Below are 27,635 nucleotides of genomic sequence, written 5' to 3' on the forward strand. Positions count from 1 at the left end.
ATTTTCTGGTTGAAAACCCTTCTGTATGTTAAACAGGCCAGGCTGAAGATGATGGATCAACATGAAGCCCGCTCTCTGACACATTTGCACAGCTTAGATTTTTTAAAAGGAGGGGGGGTTCTGATATTTTAATCATGGACACTTCTTTTTCAAACCTAGGGGTGTAAATGAATAACAGGAACAAACTGTTTTTTTTTACTGATCTGTTGGATGTCCTCAGCGTGTGGCAGCACGATAACCTTTGGGTCAAATGATCAGATCTAAGTATGTCGTTGTTTTTACAAAATGACAGGCTGAGATTGTTCCTGCAAATGCCAAACAACAAGACACAAACGCCTACAGAAATAGACCTTTTTGTTCAAGAATAAGATCTTTTTTTTAAAAAACTACAAACTGTTATATTAATATCTTCAAAGGCACCAGACGCCGCTCACAACGGCAGCCATTTCAACCCACAGAACCCTGTACCAAACAGTGAATATCAACTATTACTATCCTACCTGAGATACAGGGTCCCACACTCTAACAGGGTCAGACTGAACAACTTGTAACAACATTTAATATAGATCTTAATCCCAGATCAAACATATGTTGAAGGCCTCTGATGCGTTTGTTTGAGATGTGTCTATCTCTGCAGCTTCTCTTTTGTATTGTAAGTGGAGCCGCAACGATCCAATTCAATTTTCCGGCTTTGTCTGAGAAAGTCTCATCGATCAATCATTCATTTCATTTCATGTACCATGATCTTAACAGGTCAATCTCTCCAATAAAATACATTAAAAGCCCAAATATAGCTTTTGTCAGTGTAGTTATTTGGCCTTGAAGAACATGTTTATCAGCTTTAGCAACTTAAAATAACAAAAGTGAGCCGGTCAGAAGCAAAATCCAAAACTTTTAGTTACAGCCAATACATCCCATTTGTGACAGCAGGCTGAATCAATCTACTGTAAAGTTTGTCATCTTTACCTTAGCCACATCTGTGCCTTAATTCCTTATTTATTCTGACCTTTTCAGCTCCACTTAAATCTCATCAAGTGACTTTTCAAACCTGAACTCCTGTCATACGCAGCGTCGACCAAAAGGGGGCACTGCACTGTTCTCGCTCTCATTAAATGCAGAAGTGACGGAAAGCTGAGTTAGCTTTTCCTGGTTCAGAGATTTGGCCTCGCTCAGCATTTTGAGATTAACATTGAGCTGAATATCAATGAGACTGACAGAAGTGTTAACTGAGGATCTGGACTTTTCTGAACATTTCTGTTCCTGAGCTATAACTTCCACTCATGAGAGCTGAGAGCGGGAAACTTTCAGTTCATTATTAACCGTGATCGAGCTGATTATAAAGGAGTATTCAGTCATGATTCAAAGAAATGACAGCTGAGTGGTTTGGAAAGGATTTAAAACCATTAACCATTTGCATTTTTATCACAACAGTGTTTTTTTTAAAGGGGCTGTAACTTTTGAGGAAAAGTTAAATAGTATTTGATTCATGAAATCGGCTTTATCTGCATCATGTCCTTCCATGCTGAAGTTACATTTGGGTTCTGTCCGTCTGAACATGAGGTGGGGTTGAGGTGACTTCACGTGCGGTTATGGCGGTTGCCTGCGCTCACCGTGGTTGGCTTGTTTATACCGCAGAGATTCATTTTTGTGACAGTTATCGAGACAGCCCTACCCAGCATTTATTACTCTTTCACACTGCCTACAGGTGAAGAAATCTACCGGAGCAATTAAAAAAAAAACCTATTTGAAACTCCTAAATCTCAAAATAAGTTACACTAATGACCCAGGTTAAAAGTAGAGGTGCGCCGATTGACCGGCTGGTGACCCAAATCAGCCGATGTTCAGCCGTGATTGGCTTGAGAGGGAAAGCAGATTTGACATTACACGAGAATGAGAGACGGTCATTTTTTTTTGTTGTTTTGTTTTTTTAAATAAAAGTCAGCCTTAACAATAATGTTTTATTATTAACACCATGTCGAATTTCCATTTTTAAAAGTTTGATATTTTGGTTTTGTTTTTTATGTCAATGATAGTTCTTCAAGAAAGGACATTTTGAATCGGCTTGAAACTGGCATATCTAGTTCAGACCTTGAAGATGGGAATCGGCCAAAGACTCAATCAGTGCATCTTAAACCTTTATTGAAAAAAACTACTAAGATTTAATATACCTTGATTATCCCCAGAACTGATTTTACAGAATGTCAAAATTGAATCTCAACCCCTGGTTTAGTTTAGTTGTTTACTTTTTGTAAATTGCAGCCTTTTCCAGCAGGAAGCTTTTCTATTATTAAAAAGTTGCCTTCTAATAAAACGGCCCGCTTGGCTTCCTGTTCTGGGCACAGAAAGAGCAGCCTCTGGTGCCTCTGGCTGACTGGCACCGAGCACGGAGTGGAAACAGCCAGGGCTGCATTTAAAATTCTCCAAGTGCCCCCCTATAAACCAGAGTATGCCAATCAAAATATCCACAGCTCATGTTTCTGTGGGCTGAGTATTAAAAACTGAAACCCCAGTCGGCAAGGAGACTCTGAGGTCAAATCAATCAGAGCAAAACACACACAGTCGAGAAGCTGACCTCTGTGACCCTTTCAAACTGTGGCTTCTCTTCCTTTTGAACACCAGAAACAGAATCCTCACACTAATTTCAGACCTCCGCCCAAAAAAAAAAAAAAAAAGCCTGGCCGTGTGCACACTCACCACATATTCAAAGACCAGAGTCAGGGTTTCCTTGGTGTGGATGATGTCATGGAGCAGCACGATGTTGGAGTGCTTCAGGCCTTTCAGAAGAGATGCTGCAGAGACGGATCAGGACGGAGAGTTAATGGAAAGCACATATTCAGATACCAGAGGAATTGCTGTGATCTATGCCTTCATTAGCGAGCATCATTAGAGTGTAACACAGAGCCTCTGGAAGCCTCACCACATACATACAGGGGATTAAGAAAAGATTAGAGCAGGAGAAGAAAACACAGGGTGGATTTAGTGCAGCGAGCGCTCACACTCATTAATCAACACATTTATGATGTAACGGACATGCTAAAGGAGTGTAGCAATGTGATGACGCGTCGGGGAGATGGACAAATTGCCCATTACTTTGCTGCCAAAGCTTCTCTCTCTCTCAAAGAGTCTTACTGGTGGAGCTAGGGTGTGATCAGCACATTGTGGGACAGACTTGTTAAGACTTTCACAAGCCATCCGCTTCCAACCTTTAGTCCAATCACGGAGGATTATTCAAATATTAAAAGAGATTTGAAAAAGGCGACGCATTGTGTAAGCTGTAAATAGCAGGGCTTAATTTTGTGTGGGAAAATTCTGCACCCGTAAAAAACGAGGTGCAAATTCAAACGGTAGATCAGGGTCTAATGAGCCTTTTTTTTTTTTTTTTTTTTGCTACTGGATTTAAAAAACGTGCCTCCAATCTTCTCTCACAGAGAAGGTGCCCCTCCAAATGAATGGTAGGGGGAAACACTGTATAACCTACGACTCTACGAGACCACCCTGAAGTTTTCAGAGGTAAATAAAGCCCGTCGTCCTCTGGTAGACGTTTTCACAGGCAAACAAACAGCTGACAGAAAAAGGCGTCCACGGCTGTCCTAATGAAAATGTCACCTGGATTGCTTCAGAGCGTGAGAGGAGCATAATAAGTGCTGTTTTTATTACAATACGTAAATGGGTTTTTCACACTGTTGCCAATTTTAAAATTTGCAAACCAAAAGTTTCCAAGGGCACAGGGGGGAGGAGGAGGGGGGGGGGGGAGCACTGATAGACGGATCCTCAGAGAAGTGCTGAGTGGTGGAGCCTCATGAATACATGCAACTCGTAGTAGAAGGTTGTTAAATAAATAAATAAAAAATCAGACGAAGCAGGACTCCTCCAGTGAGCACAAGGTTAGAGCTACAGATACCTCAAAGATCCTGTCACCGTTTGAAGATCCATCTCCCTCCCTTATATACATACGCCCCATCTCCGGTAATGGGCATGAGTGTGTGCAGTTTTAATAAGCGTAGATACACACACACACACACACACACACACACACACACACACACACTCAACTCTCCTCCTCTCTGAATATATTACTTTATTCAGCAGCAGTCTGTAATGCTGCTCACATATCAGCGCTGGGAGCTTCCTGCGCTGTAATTGCTGAATTAGTTCAATTTCAAAGTGCTTTTCTGATCCGCTCACAGGGAGAGGTGTGACCGTGTGTGACCGTGTGTGTGTGTGTGTGTGTGTGTGACCGTGTGTGTGTGTGTGTGTGCATGGTTCATACCTCTCACTTTCTTAAGGTCTGGATCATTTACAGATCAGACAGAATCATTTTCTAATCTAAATTCAAATGCACATTGTGTGTGTAGATGAGATTGTTTTCACCGCTCACACACACACACACACACACACACACACACACACACACACACACACACACACACACACACACACACACACACACACACACACACACACACACACACACACACACAGCTGACATGACAAACAGAGGCAGGACAGCCTCTGTGCAGCTTTTATTTATATGAAAGGACAACCGGGATTTCAGATAGGGGACTGTAATCTCATCACAACTTTTCTTTATTGATCTTTTATCCGTCATGACCTCGACGTGCACTTTTTATTTTTACTTGAATGTTTAAGTCAAATGTTCATTCTTGTTACTTGATGTTTCATGTTTACATTTTGAATTACCACATTATTATCAGAATCTGATCTATTTTCCATCTTACATAGATAACACACGACATTTATTTAAACATCAAACAGCTTCTGTTAAACTCAGTATATGAAGAACTTTTCATTTCTACTTTTAAATCTAAAAAGCGGGCTATGTCCTGTATACCCGAGCATCCAAATACACCGGTATAAAATAATGAGACATGTAACGACCGCCAACCGCCAGCATCTCCCACTGCACACAACCTGACACTGGTGAAATTTCACTACCATTCACTGTGTATTGCAAGCGGCTTTTTACTTGCTTTTTTTTGCCTGTCAGGTCATAATCATGGATTTAAAGCTCATGTGGGGCGTTTTTATAAGGTTATGAAACAAACTGAAATGTATATAGATGTGTCTTTATGAGCTTTGCTGGTTTGATTGAAAAGACTCCTAAAACCCAGAAATAATTATTACCTATGAGTACCTCTATCACTCGTATTCAAAGCTTAGTCAACACGGGCACAATGAGGCCTACTGAGAAACCAATCTGTGGCATGTCTGAGGAACAACAGAGTCCTACAGTCTGTTCAGTCTGCAGCCTGAGGGACTCTGGATCAGTGTTTGAAAGAAAAACTATGGAAGCCCTGAGGGGAAGTTAAAAGAAAAATCTGCAGATAAGTTTTCAGAGTCTGATCGAAAACGTTTTTTTTTTTTTTTTTCATGTTTACGACTTCAGAACAGCCGAGAAAAGTTTTTCCCGGAGTCATCTCTCTTTGCTCCTTATTCTGTTTCGTCCTCACAAACGCAAGAGGAGAAAAGCTTTTTATGTTTAAGACATGGGATACTGCATAGCATCCCATGCTATAGGGTGAATGTCTAGGCCAGCTTCTTTACCAGTTAGTCAGTGGAGAATTCTCTGTAAAATAAGTACAAATACTGCAGTCAGAAGAAGACTTTTCCTTGAAATTAGACTGTTACTTATAATATTACATCTCAAGACACAAGAACACAGTTTCGTATAGACCAATTATATTCGTTCCGCTTTTGCTAAGAGGAACAATTGGTCTAAAAAGTTACAAGAAGTGAGAAAGCGGCTCCTGACCCCCTTATTAGTCCTGCTAACTCAGGGTTACAGCAAAGACCACAAACTGCTGAACTGTGTGATAGCAGTAGATACAGTTGGATGAGTGGGCATAATTTGTGTTTTCTCAATCCCTACATTTTTCTTCTCCCTTTTTTTAGTCTGTATACATTTGGGCTCCTTCAGATTTGAAAGCTTTCCAGTTCAACCGGGGTAAGAATGTAAATCACTGATCAGATCGTTTGTTCGGTGTGTTATTTGTATCTTCTGCTTTTGCGGGGCCTCTCGAACATCTTCCGCTGTTCGGCTGTTCTCCGAATGACTTTGCACCAACTTCACCCCTAAATCCTTTTTATGGATCGTGATTCACGGGGACGGCCGTTTGAAGAGAACATTAAAGAGAGGAACGGATGCTCCTCGCACATTTTTTTTTTGACCCATATCCGACCTCTGTTTGATTTCAAAGGATTGCTTTATCCACGTCTGATCTCTGTCTGCACTGGGAACAAGATAAATGCCATGTTATTTTTAGGGATTATGCTTTTGGCCTTTTCGTCTTCATTTATAGGGTGAGTGGGAGTAGTAGACATTCATGAAAAGGCCGAGGCCAGGAAACAAACCGGTAGCCTCTGTATATTAGACACCTGCTGAACTGACTGAGCCCATCTCTATAAATGTACTTTTACTACGACTACAACTACTACTATATAAAAACCATCTGCATAGGTGTGACAAAAACCCTCACAGACATCGGACTGGAGTCAAACACGCTGGCCACCGAAACAATAGTCTGGAAAGTAGCTACTTTTCAGATGCATACTGTATCTTTCCACTATTTAGAAGAAAGCCCTGGCCTTTATTCTGCTGCTGAGGAGGTAAGCAGCAAAGAGTAAGAGGGTGTGCGTTCATTAAATCCTCAGGGCATGGCATGGATTTGGAGGATTTTAGGATCGTCCAGGAGCTGCAGCTCTATGACGAGCGCTTCCAAGGTGTGCTTCGGGCTGAGGAGTAGGGAACAATTTGACAGCCTGTTTGGGGCGAGCTGCACCACGACTCAAGAGAATTAGGACAAAACTTCAGGCAGCCGATCACTCCGACAGAACAGCTGTGATCTGATCTTCATCTTGGTTTGCGTAGGCGGTGTCACCACAGAGCATTTCACCCGATTAAAACATTTTTTACCTTCCGCGCAGCGTGCACAGCAAGCCCGACCTTAAGCTCAGTTTAACAGATAAGACAATGAATGCTTTGGACAGCGGCACGCAGCACCCACTGCGTCCTCTCTGATTATCAGGTTTTATCTTAATTTAGCACTTTTATATTGTTAGACATGCACAAGTTCATGATGTCAAGATGGTCAACTTTTACTGAATCAGGTGATGTGATTGTAACCCAAAATGCTGATTTAAGAACTTAAATTAAACACAGAGCCTCTTAAATTCCATACAATCATTTAAAGTGAGTTTTAGGATGTTTTGCTCTTTAATTATCTTTTAAATTTTTTTTTCTTAAATTACTAATTTCAACGAGGATTACACTTTCTTCCTCCATTTATATCTAACGGGAGTAGAAGTCTTGGCTCGGCATACCTTCTCTTATTGCAGTGAAAGGTGTTCCTTCCTCCTCCTGCAGACGGATCACCTTCAGAGCCACCAGTTTCCCGTTCACCCTGAACACAACACAGAGGACGGACACATTGTTGTAATCACTGGAGTTCGTCATGCCTTTTGTGACATGAAAAGAAAGAAATCTATTAAAAATCGGTGAAGTTGGAGAACAGCGAGGTTTGTTAAGTGGGTGAAATGTAATTTGGCGGCAGCGGAGTGAGACTCGGGTACAAGGCCACGGGATTACAAGTGAACGAAGCTCACCAATCAAGGCTGTTTGTTGTGCAGGATCGACACACACACACTGACATCATTACTGAGAAGATTAGACTCTGTACTTTCTATACTGTTACAGTGTGGGAACTTTCCATTTTCTAGAATTGAATTAGCAAAACCAGGAAGCAAATCCCCACACTATAAATACAGGGACAGAACTATTGAAAACATGTAATGTACAGTCATTAGAAATTACAATGCATGTGTTCAATTTGCAGCTTCACGGAGAGGATGAAAAATATTCAAAGAAACTGTTATTGCTGTTCCATGTAATGAATTCACTCAACAACAACACGGCTCTGGTTTAATTAAATGTAATACTCGAATGGCTCGCACTAACTCAAGAGAAGAGTGACTACACTATAGGTCTGGTTTTTGACATGCATGCACGACTTACTTGCTCTTTCCTTTGTAAACTGTGGCATAGGAACCTTCTCCCAGCTTCTCCAGCTTTTCATAGGAATCTGCCTTTCCAAACTTGGGGCTTGTGGGCTGAAGAAAAAAAGACAGAGATATGAAAAGGTATTATTAAAAGGAAGAAATCAGTAACCCAGAAAAGTAAAACTCTCAAGAGGATTTCCAAGAAGACATCGCAAGACAGTGTGAGATATTAAAAAAAAAAAAACTCCCTGCTGCATCATCGGGGAGGGTGCGGTGTCAGTGAGGAGTAGGAGGAGAGAGGATTTCCAGAAGTCTTCATGTGAGAACTCTGATTTAATCGCCAGCTCATAACTTTTTTTTAATGCTTTTCATCGTCAGCAGTTCACTCAAAGAGGAGGTACAATTACAGCTGCGAGACAATGAGGCCCATAGTTGTTTGTAAAAGAAAAGAGGAAACTAGATCGTCTTCCAGACTTCAGCTCATTTGATGCTGTAGAGGAAAGTGACTGCACTGATGTGGTTTGGATTGTGTGTTTTAGCTATTTGCCATGCCCTATAAAGTCACTTTAAAGGAGCCATAGGGTTTGTTAATGACTGGTGAAAGCAGAAAATCAAACTCCAGGGCAGTCAGATATTTTGGGTGTGAAGGGAAGCAGACAGATAAATCAATGTCCTGATTTTGAACCATATGGGATCAGATCTTCAGCGGTCTGCATATTCACAATCATAGCATTATCAATCCAATATATTCGAAAAGAAAAAAACATATATATATTACAGTCTGAACCATTTTGAAACCCTACTCTTTGTAAAAGTGGCTGAAAGCTAAATTCAGGTCGTTTAACCTGAACGCAATTTGGCATATATCTAGTAAATGTTAAATGGACTTGGCTTGTATAGCACTTTTCTGACTACTCAAAGTGCTTTTTCAACACAGGTCACTCCTACACATTCACACACTGATGGAAAAGGCTGCTGTGTAAAGTGACCATCAGTATTAACTCATCCCATTCTCAGTCAGCCAATGAAGCAACAGGAGCAACTTGAGGTTAAGTGCCTTGCCCATGAAAACATCTGACATGTGACTGCAGGAGCTTGGCGGTCGAACCCACGACCTTCCGGTGGAGGGATGACCGACTCTACCGCTGAGCCACAGCCGCCCCGCACTCTCACAATGACCCAGAGGTGCAAAAACTTTTTGGAAGTGCTGCAACGGAGCTCTTTAGCTGGCAGGCTAAACAGTGATTTGGTATGTTCTTACTGAAAAATAAGTTGTCTATGTGGCATTATATGTTGCTCTAAAACATACACATGCCATGAGCACTAATGCAGCCTCATTGCTGTAACCTTGGCTGCAAACAAACCACAAACACAGAGTTGGGTTTAGCTACTTAAACTTTAGTGAGAAATACTTGTGTCATTGTTAACCAATTCTTTTGCTCAGTATGACTTGAATAATCCAGCCTTTTTCTCTGACATTCAAAATATATAATCATGAAGGGATTGAAAACACAACGGGTAAAGTAAACACATTTTTTCATAAATTTGCAGCAGCTAAAATGCAGTTGTTGTGACAAACCTCATTTGGGACTGCACAGTGCAACCAACTAGCATTGCTAATTCATCCCCAAGCAAATCCCAAGCTCTAATGTTCATGAAAAAAACCCAAGACAACCTTTAAGAAACCTGGTTTTCTAACATCATACACACCCCAAGAGAGCCTCAAAAACATGGTTCAGTCTTCTCAGCATCTGCACTGTCCTCGCCTGCATTAGTGTTTATCCTGCCATCCTGTGCAGCTGAAACAAGCTCATAGTTTCTGAGAGCTTCTCTAAACAAATTAGACGTCCTCCTGGGATCAAGCAGGAAGTGTAACTCTATCTGTGAAACTACTCAGTTGGACAGTAAGATATTCCCCTCCTGGTGGCCTGTGGAGCCTCTCACACAGAGACTCATGTTCCCTCGCTCTACGTGACGCCGAGATTAGAATACAAAGATTCCTTCTCATGCATTTTTCATCCACATGCTCACTACTTGTTCTGTCTAAAACATTCTGCAGGAAACATTTTAAAACTTGGCTTCTATAAAACTATTTAATGTGTGCTTGATTCAAAACAAAAACACCTTTATTTATGATGTCCATGGCCTTTCTTTTGATGCCAAGTATGTTAATAGTAAAAAATAAATTAAAAAAAGACTAAACTAAAAGAATCAGTGCCACCATATAAAACTGTGATGCTGCATCACAATGTGATCAAAGTAATGTTTACTGTTGGTAGATAAGAAGTGGAACAACAGCCGTAGCCTACTTTCTTTTACACCTCCTCCTTAAAGAGATACACTCTTTAAATACAAGGAGTTACAGGCAGATTAGGCTCGTTGAAAAGTGTGTTGTTTGTTATAATTATTTGCAGAGAGATTGAGGTGAAATGACACCATGCAGTTTAAGAAATTATTTACAGCATAGGTTTTGGCATAGGCCATTTTAGAACATTTCAGGAGTGCCTCAGAACCTCTTAATTTCGTCTCAGCACCTTTAAAATAACTGCAGGGACATGAGCCCCAGCAGATTCTGGAAATTTGCAAATATCTACATTTGTTGTTTAAAGACATAATACGTAGATTCCGCAGCCAGGGGGCTCTCAATCAAAACTACAATGACGAAAGATGACATCAAGGCAAGCGGAAAATCATGGGAGTTCTCTCTGCTACCAAACATATCCTTTGCCACTATCCTTTTTGCCCCCCCCACACCTGCTCTCTATCGATGGTTTAATCCAAAGGTCATGATTGAGCCAGCAGGTCTGCACAGACACAGACAGGGAAGCGACAGTGAACAGGGCGATTGAACAGGAACTCTACATGTCAAAATTGTGTTCAGGAGCTGAGCACCCTAAAGGTCTGATCGTAAAAAAATCGTCACCGTTTTTTTTTTGTTAAGTCGCCACTCTGTCTGGTCCTGTTGAACTACATAAAACAAAAAAACGTACCCAGGCAAACCTATGCTGAATGTACATATAGTTGGAGTTTATATTGATCAGTATCAATATGATGACAAATGAATTAAAAAATAAAGCTGGTTGGAGGACTATTGTGACAATGACAGAGGTCTGAAGATACCACATGGTTCATTTATTAACCTGTAGGGATACTTCAAATGTGCCAACATTGTCACCCAAACACCCAAACTCAGGCTTCGTCCGTTAATATTTACAGTGTATAACTGTAACACAATAACAATTAAACCCTGAATTATTGCATTGCTCTTATCAAATGTTACATCCATTCTTTAAACCAATCACGAATCAAGTTTTTAACCCATGAGCTAAAGAATATCTAAAGCCTCTGTATACTCAGACAGGTGTTTTTAATTATTATAGCTTATTAAACCAGGGCAGGTAGTAAATATGTGGAGCTACAGTGAGAGTTTATTCTAACCACCGACAAGTATGATAAGAGCTCATCAAGTCCTCCTTCATTCTATTTTTTCCCCTAAATGAACAGGGTAGTGGAGCTGTCAGTCAAACCCACACCACTCCCACATATTCCTGAGAAGAGGTCTAATCATGGTCTCAATCATCATGGGGCTTAACATCCCATAACCAATCAGGAGTCAGCATTTTACCGATTTAGTAGTCTGATTGACAGTTTTTCTGGTTAAATGCTTGTAAATATAGTAAATAGTGACTTTTAGATTTGAATAAAGGTGTCTCCAATGCCTTTTAGTTGACATACAGGTATATCTGATGAGGAGGCTGAAGGAAAGCTGCTTTGACATCCTCATAATTGTTGTAATTTAACCATTTTGTCCACTCTCTGCTTATCGTTCGAGGACAACCAGATTTGATTTTTCAAAACCTTGGACCAACTTTTTCCTTTTGATTAGAGACATCCAATTTATACCGTCGCTTACGGTCATGAGCACAACATTTACATAAAGTGTCGATGCAACCTTGAAACAATCAGCTCAAATTAAAGGCTATGTCTGTTTGCCAAATAATAACCTTTCCCATTTCTGTAAGAGAGATGTAAGAGTGAGAAACCTGAAAGAGTTGGGCTGCCTAGACAAAGGGACCATGAAATGGGCAATTTACACATTTTGATAATCATTCCTGACACAACTCATTAGCGTCTCGCAGCGATGCTGGCAGGCAATCAGTCAGGCCTCATATCACACTTATTAATTTTTTTTTTTTTGTGTGCACATTCATTAGTCGTTTTAAATTTGGAGCCAAATTAAAAAGGAAGCCAAATATGTATAAAACCTGAAAATCTCATTTACATGATTAAGAAAAGCATGTTGTTTGTAAACAGCCTTCAATTAATTGCTGAAAATAGGACGGAAAATGTGTTTCAGACGGAGAACACAATGAAAGAGCTCGTCGGGCCAAAACAAAACACCTGAAAAATAAAGATGTAATTTGGGAAAAAAATTGACCACGTCAAAGCAATGCAAATGCAATCAACAATAACAATAATTGATTTAACCCTTTCTTAAACTTACAGTACTGCAAATAGCTTGAATATTAAATACACAATGCCATTAAACATCTGAATTGATTAATGATGGAAACCCACCAACTGGCTTTCTACGCCCATCTCTTAGTTGTAATTATTTGCTAATCAATACTTATTATTTTGGGCCTCGGTTAAATGATTCTGATTGGTCAACTAAGCTTTCTAAGGTCTCCTATATCTAAACAGACTGTTTCAGCGCTGATCATAGACTCCAGACGACAACATCCATTTAAACACAATACACTGAACATACTTACATAGGATTGTTTACTGTGGCAACAAACAAAGGAAAAGAATAAAAGAAGAAGAAGAAAGATGGAATAATAAGATGTCAACAGGCAGAGAAGCTAACTGCAGGTGTGACGGTGATACATGTGGTCTGTTTAACCTTCCTCTACTTCATCACCATTGGAAAAGTTCAGTTTAATGTGTAAACTAAAAAGTCTGATTCTAAGAAGGACACTGAATCTACCTTGGCTAATGTGAAGCTTAATAAACCACCAATTATTTTAAAGAGTTAGAATGTGTTTTTTTATTAATGTAATTACATCCCAGTCAATCAGTTCTGTCAATAGTTTTCTTTGGGAATGTAAGCCGTGTAAAAACCAAGATAACAAATATCCAGCAGGTGATTATTAGGGCCTGACCGATTAATCGGCCAACCAATAAAATTGGCCAATAGCTGATCCAGTGAATATCGGTATCAGTTAATTTTATCTCTGATATGCACCGATATTACGAGATTTAATCACCAGTCAAACAGCATTTCATTTAACTTTCATTGTGGTACACTAGCAGTTCTCGGTCACCAGCAAAGTGAGCTAGTGTCCACTTGAGCCAGCCTCAAGTGGACACTCAAGGAACTGCAGCTTTGTTTACTTCCACATTGGCTTCATTTTTCAACAGTGGAGGTTGCCGCTTGCTCTCAAAAAGGACTTTTGCATAGCTGGCACCTCATCAGCTACCAGCACACCTCCATGTAAACTGATCCATGATGGACTTGAACTACTTGAGCCCCTACACTGACCATCAACCAGCACTGTTCTTCAATTCAAAACCTGTCTAATGTGGGATTAAGAGAGTCACCAAATATGACAACCGTCTCATTATTAGCAAAAAGAAAACTGCATAACATAACACATCTCTTCTTCCATCTTATCTCAGAAATTCAAGGCTGTGTTTCCATGGCAACACAGGCACAATTGTTGGCTACTTTCTTACCCACTGTTTATCAACTCAAGCAGAGGTGACTTCCTACCAAGCCTTGTATCACCAGCTCTGTTGATGTAGTGGCCTTTCCCTGCTGTCTCTCTACTGATCATTATAACTCTCTGTGATTTTAGGAGATACATACTGAGATTATTTCTTGGAGAAACAGCAGCCGGGCACTGCGAGCGTGTGCAGCTTCCAGGAGCCGCAGTGATGCTGTGTCTCAAATAACATACTTTTGTTGTGTCCAAATTCCTGCACTGCATTGCACAGAGTAGTCCTGTCTCAGATGGTATGCAGCAGTTGTGCACTCACTGGAGATGGCAATGTCTTGACCATATCTTGTTCATTCACAGATCTTTGAGCTGGGAATGATGTCACACCCGTGTTCTGTTGCGAATTGGCAACAAGTCATGAAAGCAGCATGGACGCCTCCAGGAGTACCTTTGTATCGTTAGCTAATACCAGGCATACTACAGGATAGTTTGCGCATGAAAATGACATGAAACATGTCCACTGATAGAACTTGCACAATACTATTTGTGTGATTGATTTAACTACACAAAAAGAGGACTAAGTTGCTAATAAACACTATAGTTACAGCTTAAACATTACTGTTAATGTACATAGCAGCAATGTTGGATTTTAACTGGGCTACTGAAATTCCTCAGTGTCAAAGTCGGAATTCCGTCATCCGACATCAGACAGGCGTTCCCAATGACATGATGATTAGCAACTTGGAATTTCCCACTTCATAGATCAAATGGAACGCACCATAAGAAGAACATGACTGCTAAACTTTTTGTTTGATTGTCCCAAACCAAAATAGCTACAGCCTTCTTTGCTCTAGTGGCTTAAGTTAAGTTTTAGTGAATGAAAATTAATCTGCTGTAGTTTTGACTTATTTATGTATCCAACATTTTTTCACATAACTGAATCAAGCCGCCTTCAGTGCTTACATTACGGCCACCCCTTCCACTATGTAACCAAGACGCCAACCAGTGAGAGGGAGAGGTGTTAAGGATTCTGCACCTTTTTTGATATTGTTAATATACCATCCATTTCTTTTTGCCATATTTGTAAGTTTGAGCATGCATAAGCACCAAAATAGTGAGTGAAATAAGTCAGAACTTGATTTGAGGCACAGTGAGTGGCTATGGTTCCCAGTCTTCAATCTTCAAATGTCACTCAGGAAGAAAAAAAATCTCATAAGATTGAATGATTCCTTCAAAGTCTTCACAGTCAACTTTTTCCAAGTCCGATTTAATCTTACCAAAGTTACACTACACCCACTTCAGTTTTACTCCAGATAATTGAATGATCGCTAACCCCAAGAGGAGAAGAACCCGCTGCATATGCAGACTAGAAGACTCCCAATGAATCAGAACCGAACTCAAAGCTGTGCAGAAAGTCCTTGATGATGTAGCCAAAACTATTCTTCCATTTCAGTAACATGACATTTAACTATTGTCTTTCTGCTACTTTGCTATCCCAGAACCCATCATTGACAATGATTCAGCCTCTTGGGCCAAAAGCTAAAATGACAATTTGGTTGCTTGCGGGGCTTGCCAGCAGATTTCGTGATAGCTGATATTGGATATCCTTTTTCTGTCTGACGGTCATTTTTAACAGTCCAACGAGCAACGTCAGCAGCCAGACTGTGGTGGAAAAGCATTATAACCGATGGGTTAAGGGATATCATTTCAGCCAGTGTGCTGAAATGCTGTTTCTCCAATGAAAAATCTTCTTCCTCAACAACAGGCTCTTCTCTGCCTCGGCCATAAAACTGTATAAGTCCTCCACTTTCAACAGCAAGAAAAATAACTTTCTTAACATGCAGGGTTCTTTTTGCTAAGGCTATATTATGTTCATCATCATGTCAAGTCAAGTCAAGTCAACTTTATTTATATAGCACATTTATAACAGCCGAGGCGGACCAAAGTGCTGTACAGTAAATCAGGCAAAAATACATTACATCCAAAACATCATAAAAACACGTAAAAGCAAAAATTAAAAGTGAATTAAAACACAAAACAATAGTAATAGTTCTAATAGACACTGCTGCTGGGATAAAACACTCAACTAGAGGTAAAAGCCAAGGAAAAGAAATGTGTTTTTAAAAGTGACTTAAACTGCTCAGTTGTGGCAGCAGATCTTATTTTAAATGGTAATCTGTTCCAAAGTGTCGGAGCTGTACCAGAAAAGGCTCGATCACCCCTAGTTTTGAGCCTTGTTTTGGGCACGTCCAGGAGCAGCTGGTTGGAGGACCTTAGTGCTCTGGATGGAGCATGAACATGTAGTAGTTCACTTAGGTAGTGAGGTGTTGATCATGTGGAATGATTACTTTCCTATTTTTTGCAATATCATATTACTATACGTGCAGTGTTACATTTTTACCATTGGGGTACACCATGTTTTGAGAGTGCTTGACTTTCATGTGTGATATTAACTTTCCTTATTGGGTTTTACCATGTTCATTACCATATCCAATGTTCCTTTATTATTACTGCCATGTGCAATATCACTGTTCTTTATTATCATGTGTGTGGTCAGTACCTGGAGAGATTGCATAAACAAAGCCTGGATCTGTGTCTGATCTTATGGTTATTTGTAACACAGGATGTTTTCTTGCTACTGTGACACATGACTTTCTCATCAGTTGATTTAGATGAGATGTCAATAGCAAGGGTAACAAATAAAAATATATTTTTTTGGGACACAAACATGAAGATAATTATGACAAATTTGAAGGGATAATGATAAATTCCTCGATGAGTATATGTGTTGTACTTACAGAACTTGGGCTGGAGTGACGACGCAGTTTCGGGGACTCCTTGCCGGTGGACGAGCTCTTGGCGTTGATGCAGGCATTGTTCTCAGAGTGGACCCTCTTCACCTGGCTGGCGGGCTTCTCAAACGGGTCGAAGCCGCTCTGCGTGCGCTGCACTCTCACCTTCTTGTCTTCAGGGATGGTGTCCAGGGGCTTGATGACCGAGTCTGATCCCTGGCAGCTGCGTGTGGACATCTTTGTGACACATATCTGTCACAAAAGAGGAAGAAGAGGAGAAGAGAGGGGAGATGAAAGTGAGCGTTAAAGAGGAAAATCCATCTGCGATTACCAGTGTTCAGCCAAAAAAAACTGACTGTGCCCCCGCCTCGAAGAGCCAGCCTGTATTTCATCTCTCTGTCAGCTTGGGTCTCTTCCCTTCCCGCAGAGCCTTGCCGCTACATCTCTGCTCGGATGAGAGCCTTTTTTTTTTTTATCTCCATCTCTCTTTTCTCTGATCAAAACAGCTCCAGCCTCTGTCTGCTGCACACACACACACACACACACACACACACACACACACACACACACCGTCGGCTGCTGTTTCTGTTCCCATACTGAACATTCACACAATTCTACCTTATCTCTGACACACATCTACACTTCCATACTACAGTGCAGACATGCTCCAGATCGTCTCCTGAAAGCCCCGCCGGGCATACACAATGCCCTGCACGCTCCTTCATCCATTTTCCAACACAAATCGTTCTTACCAGCTGCTCCTTCACTGTAGACTGTGTGTACCGGACACAAAAGACGCAGGCGGCATGACATGTTTTGCCACAGCTCCTTGCAGATTAAATATTTAGGCTTGGGCTCCCCTGCAGGAAGAACTTCTAATTACTCTAATACACAAGGAGGAGTCTTGTTTCAGCTCTCTGTTTGTTCTTCGACGTGGGCCAGGTTTCACTGGACACAGCAGAGCATTTCCCACAACACACTCCCTCCTCTCTGACGCTAATGTGGAAACTTCTTCAATAAAAAAAAAAAATTATTATTGATTGTGCGGTTGATGTTTCCATTTTTCTTGTTGAGTAAGACTAAATGGATTTAAGCATCCCAATCATATCCGTTTTTGAAGTACTCTGTGTTTTGGTTTGTTTGGAGTGTAAACATCATATTACCATTTAAACCCTGAAAGCCCATACCTTCATTAAAGACAATATAATAACATTTCCATGAGCACTACTTCGGTCATGACCTCACAGAAACCAGAACTATGATAACAAAGACCGTTTCACTTCTGGACAACTCTGTACAAAACTAGAACATCTGATACAGCAATGTAGAAACTTTAGGAAAACGTTATCTTACTTTATATGACTGGAACAATCTACCTATAAACATCAGAACAATAAATTCACTACACATTTTTAGGAAATCACTGCTACCTTTTCTCACAGAACCATGTTGCTGCTTCTAATGGTGATGTCTTCTTGCCCCTTTAATATCATATCTTTTTGTTTTCTTGATCGCATATGTCATCATGTGTATCTACCTCTGATGATTTTGTGTTGGGTGCTGTGGCTTTGCGGGAGGAATACGTGGACGGATGGGTGTTTGAGAGCCTTTTTTGTTTATGTGTCTATTTTGTGCTTGACTGTCTGTATCACACTGTACTGTTGTGTTTTTGTTTTTGTGTTGGACCACCCCCCCCCCCCCCCTCGAAAACGAGATGGTTCATCTCAAGGGGCAATCCATCAAATGAACAGATTAATCAAGGTTCAGAGTTTGAGGAATTTCAGATTTACTGTTTGGACATCAGATACCTGCACATACAGTATAATCAGCAGTAGTAGTAAAGTATCTATTTTGAATTATTTGTTATGTGGGTTCCTTGTAAATGTATTTTCTAAAAACTATGATAAGCCTCAAATCTGGGCTGCAAGAGTCCATGTAAGCAGACTCATGTGTCATTTATAAAAAAACATGCATATCCAGCAACATCATCCTATATTCCTACAAACTAGGGATGTTCCTTTCAACTAATATCTTGGTAGGTTAAACAGATATGACTAACCAACTACTCTAAAGGTAAGAAAACACTCAGAAAACAGTTCAAATAGTATCAATTGAGCACAATTTAGTTAAAATTGACTGCCGGTTAGCAATTTACATTGGTTTGCCAAGTGTGGCTAATGTTAGCGACTTGCTAGTAGCATCGCCTTAACGTCCACATGCTTGTGCTTAATGTAGATATGCATCGCTCTGGTCGATGCCATTTCAACACATCCTACATACAGTTGTATCTCAATTTTCTCTGCTCCTTACAAGCAGTAAGGAGCTACCCATTATGAGCTTGTTTACATCTGGGCAGTGGAGTCAGAAGAGAAGGATCATTAGCTGGGGCTACAGCCGGTCTATGGCAACAGCCCAGCAATAGTGGCAGCCAGCTGGGTTACAGTGTATCACAACATTTGACCAAAACTAAGGGCCAGCATGTGAAAATGTGATTATTTTGTTCAACCGACTATTATTCTGGTGTTGCCTTGAGAGAGATAGGGTTCGGCTAGTCTTGCACGTCCCTACCATCCAGAATGCAACATGGGGATTAAAATGAAGTCTCCATTTTGAACTGTAAATGCTATATGCTCAGAGCCGTTTTAGTGATTTCAAAGTCCAAATCAGATTCTAAAAGGCTTAAAATAAAACCACTCCAAACATAATTATTCATTGACATAAGATAAAAATGAAACTAAAATGTCCACTTCCTCAAGATTGTAATACAAGCATGCTCAGGTCTGCTATGTTGGCAACGATGAGATTGTAAGGCATTTGTGCATCCAAACATTTCATGCAATACAGAAAATCAGAGTATTCTGACAGAAGGGGAAGCAGAAGAAGCGAATAGGCACATATATTAAGCCAAGAGATACGAGAGAGAAGGATGCAGGAGCCACACAAAAATGTGAGGACTGGCAAACGAGCAGCCAAGCTGTCACCAACACGAGGCTGGTGCTTATCCAGCACGTCCTCGGTGACAGCGTCAGACATCTGGAACAGCACATACACGTAGAAAAAACACATACCAGCATTTAGGACCTATCATACTACAGGGCATCAATACTTGATGAGGGAGTCCGGGAACGATGTGTTCAACAAGGCTTATGTTCCAAGCACTCCACATCAGAGAATCAACCGAGGATAAAGAGAAACGACGGGCGGATGAAAAGGTCACCAAACAACGGGGAGCCAAGAAACTGGACTTATTTCTTATCTGAGTAGAGTATCACTTAATACTGCTTACTGTGCTGTGAATGGGTCATAATCCTGCGCTGTGATTGGCTCACACTTGTTGTCTTAAAGTTTGACTTTTGGGCTTTCTGTCAGTGGGCTTTTTCACGGGAGAGTACAGGAGACTGATGTTATTGTAAAAGTCTACTTTGTGTTCAACCCAAAGGCTTTCCTACATGTGAAAAATTGAGTATATAATTATAATCTTTGAGTATTTAACTGAGAATACTTTTTGGAATAGAAATATTATACTATACGTTTACAATGTGGCCTTGTTACATTGTCTTATAAAAAACATTTGAATATTTTTTTTCCATCATAAAGCATGTTAGCTAATCACCTTCCTTCACAGATCAACGTGCATGGACTCACATTTTGAACCAACAGGAAGCACTCTTCCTGCATTCGGGTTTCAATGAAGATTTCCTCATTGAAGTGTTTTCTGTGAATGACGGCGCCAGCTGGCTTTGGTGGTGTGTTGTGAGGTGCGTCTTCATTAGCGGCGTGTTGTGTATTATGTTCAGAATATGATCCCCCTGTTAGCTCCATTCCTGTCTAGCGTTATGAAACTCACCAGTGCACAGGTACAACAGACAGTTTGCACACCTTCTGAGGACATCTCCCCTACCTACCCTCACTGCATTGCCAAAATGAACCATTCAGACTTTTCTCACTCCTCATCTCTACAATGTCAAGTTGCCAAATTTCCAATACTTTGATACTTTTTCGACACCATGTGTTATAAAGGATACGATCTCTGTTATTAATATACAATTTATAAGAACCAACATTTAAAAAAAAACATTTGGTCTTGAGTCATGTTTTTAACCAAAGATTGTTGCTAGAGAACAAAAATAAATGAGCAATACTTACGTTTTGCAACATAACACATTTGTGCTATTTAGACAGTATTCAAGAGTTTGCCTCGATTTTTGGCTAAAATTCCAAACAAGGAATGAGCCAATCCTGGGTGTTTCTCAGACGTCAATCCTGTGCAATAATGATATGAGAGTCGGCTATACTCTTTGGTTGTTGGCAGCATGTGGATTCCGGCTACATCTGGCTTTCCGGTGTCACCAGGATTAGAACCCCGTCATGACAGGAAAACCCCGCCGAGGATGCAATTACACCGAATCGATTCTGGTTGAGGGACAGCCTCTTTAATCACTTCCACCCCCCTTCAACATCACCAACAGCAGCCTGATACACTAACACGCACGAAGACAAACGGTGATAAACCGCATTGTTTTTCTATCTATAATTAATTCTGTACTGCCGCTGTGACCCCATTGCCCCACAGGGATCATTTAAGATTTATCTTATCTCAGAGACGTCATACAGTAATGGAAAAAGGTAGGCAGTGACACAGTGGGCGGGCCCAGGCTAATGCAATATCTCCAGAGGAGTAGTTACTGATGACGTTAGTTTGAAGTATGACAAGAACCACACAGGCCATAAAAGACCAATCAGCCATAAAGCCTACTAATGTGCTCTGCTAACTCACGGCTATGAGCCCTGTTAACTTGACCACAGTCGGGGCTCACCCACTGTGTTAACGCATTTCTATTTTACTGAGACAAAGCAGAGCTATCAGCTTGCCTGGCCTCATCATCCCGGGCTCAAGACAACAGTGAGAGACGATACACCAGAGGAGAGACTGGAAAAAAACACCTCATCCTCCTCCCATGCCCGCAAGTCTGGAGCGCGCGCGAGCGAGCCTTTGTTTCTTGAATGGCATGATGTGTGCGTGTGTCTTTGTGTGTGGAGGCGCTAAATATAGCATGAATCCTCCTCAAAAGCAGCAGATTTGGCGTGATGCCTTTGGTCACTGTCTGCTGACAGAGAGAGTTGAGCTGCAGAAATGTGAACAATGAAGGAAGGCTGGACTAATACAATAATAACTCAGAGTAAATCAGGATCTGATTGAGGGGTAAGAGGACATGTCTTAATGGGGGCATTTCAGAAACAGTCATATTCGGTCCATCCCTGACAGCCGGCTGCAAACTCATAAAAAAACGATAAGGGCTGCTAAAGGAATAGTTTATCGTTTTTATGTACTTATTTATTTATTTATTTTTGACGTCTGGACATACATAGACGTGATGTGGTCTGACGTTGAAGTGGCTTCCTGACGGCAAAGTCACGCGAGGAAAAATGTCTCAAAATACAGTGCACTGTCATCGGCATAGATTTCAATGTCATTTTTTTTTCTGAAAATGAGCTAAATTGCCCGGTAAATATGACCCTGTCTGTAGCGTATACATTCATGGGCCATACTGACTGGGATCTCCTGCAGCTAATACACTTACTATTGGAAAGTAGCCTACCTCTTCAAAAAAATGTGAATAACCCGTTGAAGTGAGCAGAGTATAGGCTGCCTTTACCTGCCTTCAGAAAACAAGAAATGACTCAATACTGGGAGCCTGAGACATCAATACTGTGCAATAATGATCAACTATACTCTTTGGTTGTTGGCAGCATGTGGATTCCTGCTACATCTGGCTTTCCGGTGTCAACAGTATGAAATGGTAAATGCACTTGAGCCTGTATAGCGCTTTTCTAGTCTTCTGACTACTCAAAGCATTTTTACACTCGCAGGTCACACCTACACATTCACACACTGATGACAGAGAGCATTTCAGGGTTAAGTGTTTTAACCCTAACCTTTTGGTTTGAGAGACGGCCGACTCCACCAACTGAGCCAAAGCCGCCCCTATCTGAACACCATCATGACATTTTTGAGTCTCCGATTACTCTCCCAACTGTTACCACAGCATCATCTGTGTTTATTTAAGGAGGCATTAAACAAACCAGGAATATTCCCTGAATGGAAAAAATGGAATTGAACATAACTCTGAGGTGCAGAGTTTGGTACATTTCTTCAGAGCTGTGTCCAGATTTTTTACCGCCAGCTACAGTCCATGTGGCGGACTGTGCAGTGCTCAGCTTGTTAACCTGTTTACTTGGATCCTTATCAGAATTTCTCAGATGAAGACAGACTACTACTGTTCTTGTTTCAGTTCTGTAAAGGCCTATCCATCTGTCTCAAGTAACAGTTTCACAGAGAACGCAACGTGCCAGACATCACTTGCAATCTTCTATGAATAAGCAGGTTTTTCTCGTGATATAATTGCAAATAATACATTCAAAAGACGCTGAATAATACCTACATTGACATGCAAATCTGTAAACAGCCTGACTTAATGTTTTGTCGGAGTTCTCTGCATGACGAGACACACAAGTAGAGCTCTGCACGATCACTTCTGATGCAACATCAGGACGTCGGGAGAATCTCAACCCTGACAGCCGTTTTCGTCACTCACTATTTTAAGCTCAACGTTTAAATGAACTCAGTTTGCATCACAGCGCAAATTTGCATCTAACTGTGTCTTTGTGTGTTGGCTTTAAGATATTTATCTCGATATTCCTCTCATTGAAAACTATTTCAAATAACATGTAGTGATTGGATCAATTCTTAGTTTTGATATATAACAATATACCAAACATTTTTGTGCTCTTTTAAAACTTTTTTTATTTAATTTGTAGGCTTTTTTTATGCCTCTTATTTAGAGACAGGATAGTGGATAGCGTCAGCACAGGGGAGAGAGAGAGAGTGATGGGCGGTAAAGGAGCCACAGGTCGCTCTCTGGGAGGACTTAAGCCTCTGTAAACAAACAAACCACTAGGATACTGGCGTCCCCTTTTTTTTGTTCTTTAAGCTTCATTTCTGACATAAAACGAACACTAATAGTTTTAAATGATTTCATATGAAAAGTCAATGAAAATAAACTCTTCAAAGAGGATGTTTAAGGTTTAGATTTTTCAAAACTCAGATTTCTCTGAAATGAAAAATAATTAGTGTTTCCTTCAATCATAGAATTGACCTACCGTCAAGTGCTGACAAAAATGAATAAAGTCTAAAGCCTGGCTCACACTGCAGGACAATAAGGCTGATTCGAGCTCCGATTCCTCCTTCCAAACAATCGTGGGGTCGCTCCTGAGTCAAGGCTGCTCGGAACCGATTATCTGCTCAGATTATCTTGTAGCGTGAGGGGTACAAAGATCAAATATTAACCTCCCCGATCTGCTCAGCGATCGTCGTTGACGCCTCGAGTTATTTCAATTCAAACATGTTTTGATATTTAAAATTTTTAATCTTAACAATTACGTCATGAAAGGGTCTGGCAGAAGTCGTGTGTGTGACTAATAACCTCAAGAGCGACGAGGGAGGACGGTAATAAGTGGACAGTAGTGCCTGGACGGGTGCGCCGGACACATGTATGAATATGACAGTTACAATATGACCTCCAGCTCTCACTGAAGAATATACAACCCATGTTGTCCGCGTCTCCCCAGACATTTCTTCACTCAAAACTTGTTTAGTTTTTTTTTTAATTTAAATTAAAATCACATTTAACTGCCAGCTCAGTTGTTTACGTGAGGTCACATGAGGTGGTGCGTTCCTCCATCGGGCACGATAATCTTTGAGAGATTCTGTAGTACAGTATGTGATTTGCCAAGGTTTTCATATCTTGTAGTGAGAGCATGTTTGAGATTATGGAGAAGAATATCTGTTAGGATTCTCCTCGTGTGTGTGACGCTGCCCGAATTCAAAATCGGGAAGGATTTTAAAACTCCTGCAGTGTGAGCCAGGATTAAGTTATTCTAAAACAGCCAACAATGCTCCTTTAAGAAAAAATGCAGTACGAGTGATAGATCCCACAACCAACTGGATTCTGTTACAGTAAGCACTGTGGAGCTGAGCAGGCAGGCTGTGCCTCACACGCTGTAAAAGTCCATTGATCACTAAGAAGTGAATGTGTTTTAAATCGACTTCTTGTTGCATTAACAGCTTCACAAACCTGCTCCTCTCACACCTTTCCTAATCTGCGAACCAGCATCAAAACTGTCACATTTCACTTTTTTTCTGAACTTCCACTCGAGCTCTCTTTGTCATTTTTCACACACCCACACTCGTCACATTCACCCCTGTGTCAAAGCACGACCGTCTACAAGGGAAGTCTGTCTCAAAGTACATTTGAAATACGACATGCTTTTCAATTCAAGCCATTCTGGACAGATTTAAAACCCTTTCACTTACCGCATGGTCAAGTATGTGTGTGTACGTTACATTATCTTGTCTTTGTGGGTTGAAAGACAACCATAACCACGACGGATTGTGATGGGAACGACACAGTTATATGAATGTGATTTATTCTTCTGTGAGTTTTATACACTTTCAGGGGAAATTCTGCAGTGAAATATTATTTCCCTTTTGGCAGAACCCAACGTAATGTTCCGTATCCTTGAGTTGCGTTGGCTTTCTTTCAAAACCACTGTGACTTCTTCCTGCAAGTCACTTTCATTAAGTGCTCCGGCAGAATGAAATATGGAAATGTATTTTTGTTGCTCTGTCGCCGTGGCTATTTATCATTTCCAGCACCAGCCTTAAGTTATTATGGATGAGAGTTTTTTAATTAACATATGTGGTGGAATAAAATATCCCAAAAATAAAAGCCAGCGGATGGCCCAGATAGCGTGTCTTTGCTCTTCATTACAGAATTGATTTCACACTGTAGAAAACAGAACATGTGCCTGAAAATATGGGTCTGAAATATATTCCTGAATCATTGAAAAAGCTTAGAAAGGGAAGTTTATATACTTGCTTTTTACAGAGTCCAATCCCCATAAATGAAAAACAGCAACTGTGTGTAAATGGGATGAATAAATGAGAATATACAGTCCAGTATTTTACTGTAATGGCAGAGGAGATACTGTAGATCTATCTTTAGAGTAATGTTTTTCTCTTCAATTTCTTTGTTTGTCCAAGGGCTAATAAATCTGATGTGTGCCTCAATGTACCAATGTACAAGTTGCAATCGTTTAAATAAGGTTATATGAAACTATAATGTGCTATTATAGAATCTGCAGGCATTTGTTTTGCACAGAAACCAAACACATTTTATCTCAAATGTCACATGTTTCACCCATTGGACTGCTTATTATACACACAATAAACTAACAAATGGTTCCCATGTGTATCTGTGGGAATCCATCCCCAAAAAGGTTTCCCATTATACACTCAGTGCCCAGTGCAGCGGGCCAGCCTCTCCACCCCCCCCCCCCCCCCAAGAGTGAAGGAGGATTGTGAAGTCCAGCAGACTTCTCGGAGGAGGAAATGTTCCGGCCACTTAGTGACTCAGCCAGGCCCCTCTCTACATCCTGATTAGTACAGCCGGCCATTGCCTTTGATTGGGATTCTGGAGAATAGAAAGGGCCGACATATAAATGACTAAATTGGCCCGCTTCCCAGCACTTATGACTGCAGGAGAGCACACAGTCACTCAGGAGAATGGCTGTGACGTAGCCAGCTCCTTCCCTCATCCTCCACCCCAATGACTTCTCTCCTCCTGAGAGATCTGGCGGCGTCCAACCTCTCCCTTCTTCAAACTTTGTCATAAAGTAGTGAAACCTGAGCCAGGAGTGCAGTATTTTAACACAAAAAAGTTCATTACACTTTCCAAGGCCAAACTTTCCACTTTGTTACAATGAAGAAAGGGCCGCAGAAATATGAAAGCTTCAAATTACACCATCCAGTTTAGAAAATAAAAATGAATTATTATCACTTGTGATGTTGATTTGATGTTGTGTTTTGTCAGTGTTTTCATTTAAAACATCTCTACTCACAGGACATCATTCCAACATCAATGCTTTATGCTGAAATAAATCACTTTTCTGGAGGTCCATGTAATGGAAACCAGTGAACTCGCCATTGGCCGTAGCATTCATCACCCTTGACATGTTAGTCATTGTTATGAACACTTGCAACTGTACTATACATTTAATATGTAAACAACACTGAACAGCTGTTTGAACAAATGAATGCTGAAAAATGTCCACAGAATCAGTTTGGGAAATGTCTGAAGTTGTCCTTTCACTCATGTTTGTCTGAACACAATTTGGAAGAAGTGTACTAAAAGGAGAGATGCACCAAAAAAAAAATCAAGGCCAAGACCGATACTGATGCTCCTCTACTTGTTAGGTGTACTACTCGCACGATGCCAACATTTTCTCTCATGTTTGGGCATGAAAACAGACCAGAGTTTGTCCACCAGTGGACTTCCTCTGCCAGATATACTTATAGAGTAATGGCCACATTATTTTCCGACGTGCTGATGTCTGTCAACAGGGCTGATATCGGTCGATATCGATGTCAGACCGATGCATCGGTGCTTCCCCAATCAAAAGGTTGATAGGATATATTTGAGTTTGGACCAGAGTGGTTGACCAACCCAACAGCGTCCTCCACAAAGAAATGTCATTTAAAACACATTTCAAATACCTTTAGTCCAAATCACTGCAATTTCACACAACAGTGTTTGGGTGAAATGCATGTAAACAATATAGCCTTAACTAGATGTAGATTGCTTAAGTGGCTCTCGTCCTAATGAGTCAACAGACAATGCCTAATTAGGCCTGAAAACACCTTCATTGTGCAGGTACTTGACATGAATCAACCTGCGGAACCATCGATTATCTCAGGGAAAATGCAGCTGAATGAAACCATTGTGTCCACTGTCAAAGGCCTGCAGGTCTGCACTCTGTGCTCTCTATCCTGATTGGTTATTTGAGGAACCAGCACAGCAAACTCTGAAGCTCCGGATTCTTTCAATGCTCAAGTATTTCTGTTAGTACAATGTCGGGAAAATAGGCTTCACCTCTTTTTATCTAAATAGATGTCCCTTATTTTTGCAATAATTGTATTAATACGATATGGTGTTTGATTTAAAATCATTCGTGTAGGGGCGTAGGTATCCTAGTGGTTAGTGCG

At 40.7% G+C, this 27,635-nt stretch overlaps 2 protein-coding genes across 3 annotated transcripts in view; one reads left to right on the plus strand and one right to left on the minus strand.

Moving 5' to 3' along the window:
- Positions 1-27,635, plus strand: part of nod1 (nucleotide-binding oligomerization domain containing 1) — a 475,392-nt gene that overhangs the window by 274,676 nt on the left and 173,081 nt on the right. The gene's annotated exons all lie outside the window — the stretch shown is intronic.
- The window catches only part of cdk14 (cyclin dependent kinase 14), a 206,314-nt gene that overhangs the window by 122,818 nt on the left and 55,861 nt on the right, over positions 1-27,635 (minus strand). For both annotated transcript variants that reach the window (XM_061049639.1, XM_061049640.1), the window contains 4 exons: positions 16,538-16,783; positions 8,033-8,127; positions 7,342-7,421; positions 2,695-2,789 (listed from right to left, as the gene is read on the minus strand). In XM_061049639.1, coding sequence (XP_060905622.1) covers positions 2,695-2,789; positions 7,342-7,421; positions 8,033-8,127; positions 16,538-16,783 — 516 coding nt within the window. The remainder of the gene's footprint in view (positions 1-2,694; positions 2,790-7,341; positions 7,422-8,032; positions 8,128-16,537; positions 16,784-27,635) is intronic.

The sequence above is a fragment of the Labrus mixtus genome, chromosome 11 (genome assembly GCF_963584025.1).
Source record: "Labrus mixtus chromosome 11, fLabMix1.1, whole genome shotgun sequence".
Taxonomy (NCBI): Eukaryota; Metazoa; Chordata; class Actinopteri; order Labriformes; family Labridae; genus Labrus; species Labrus mixtus.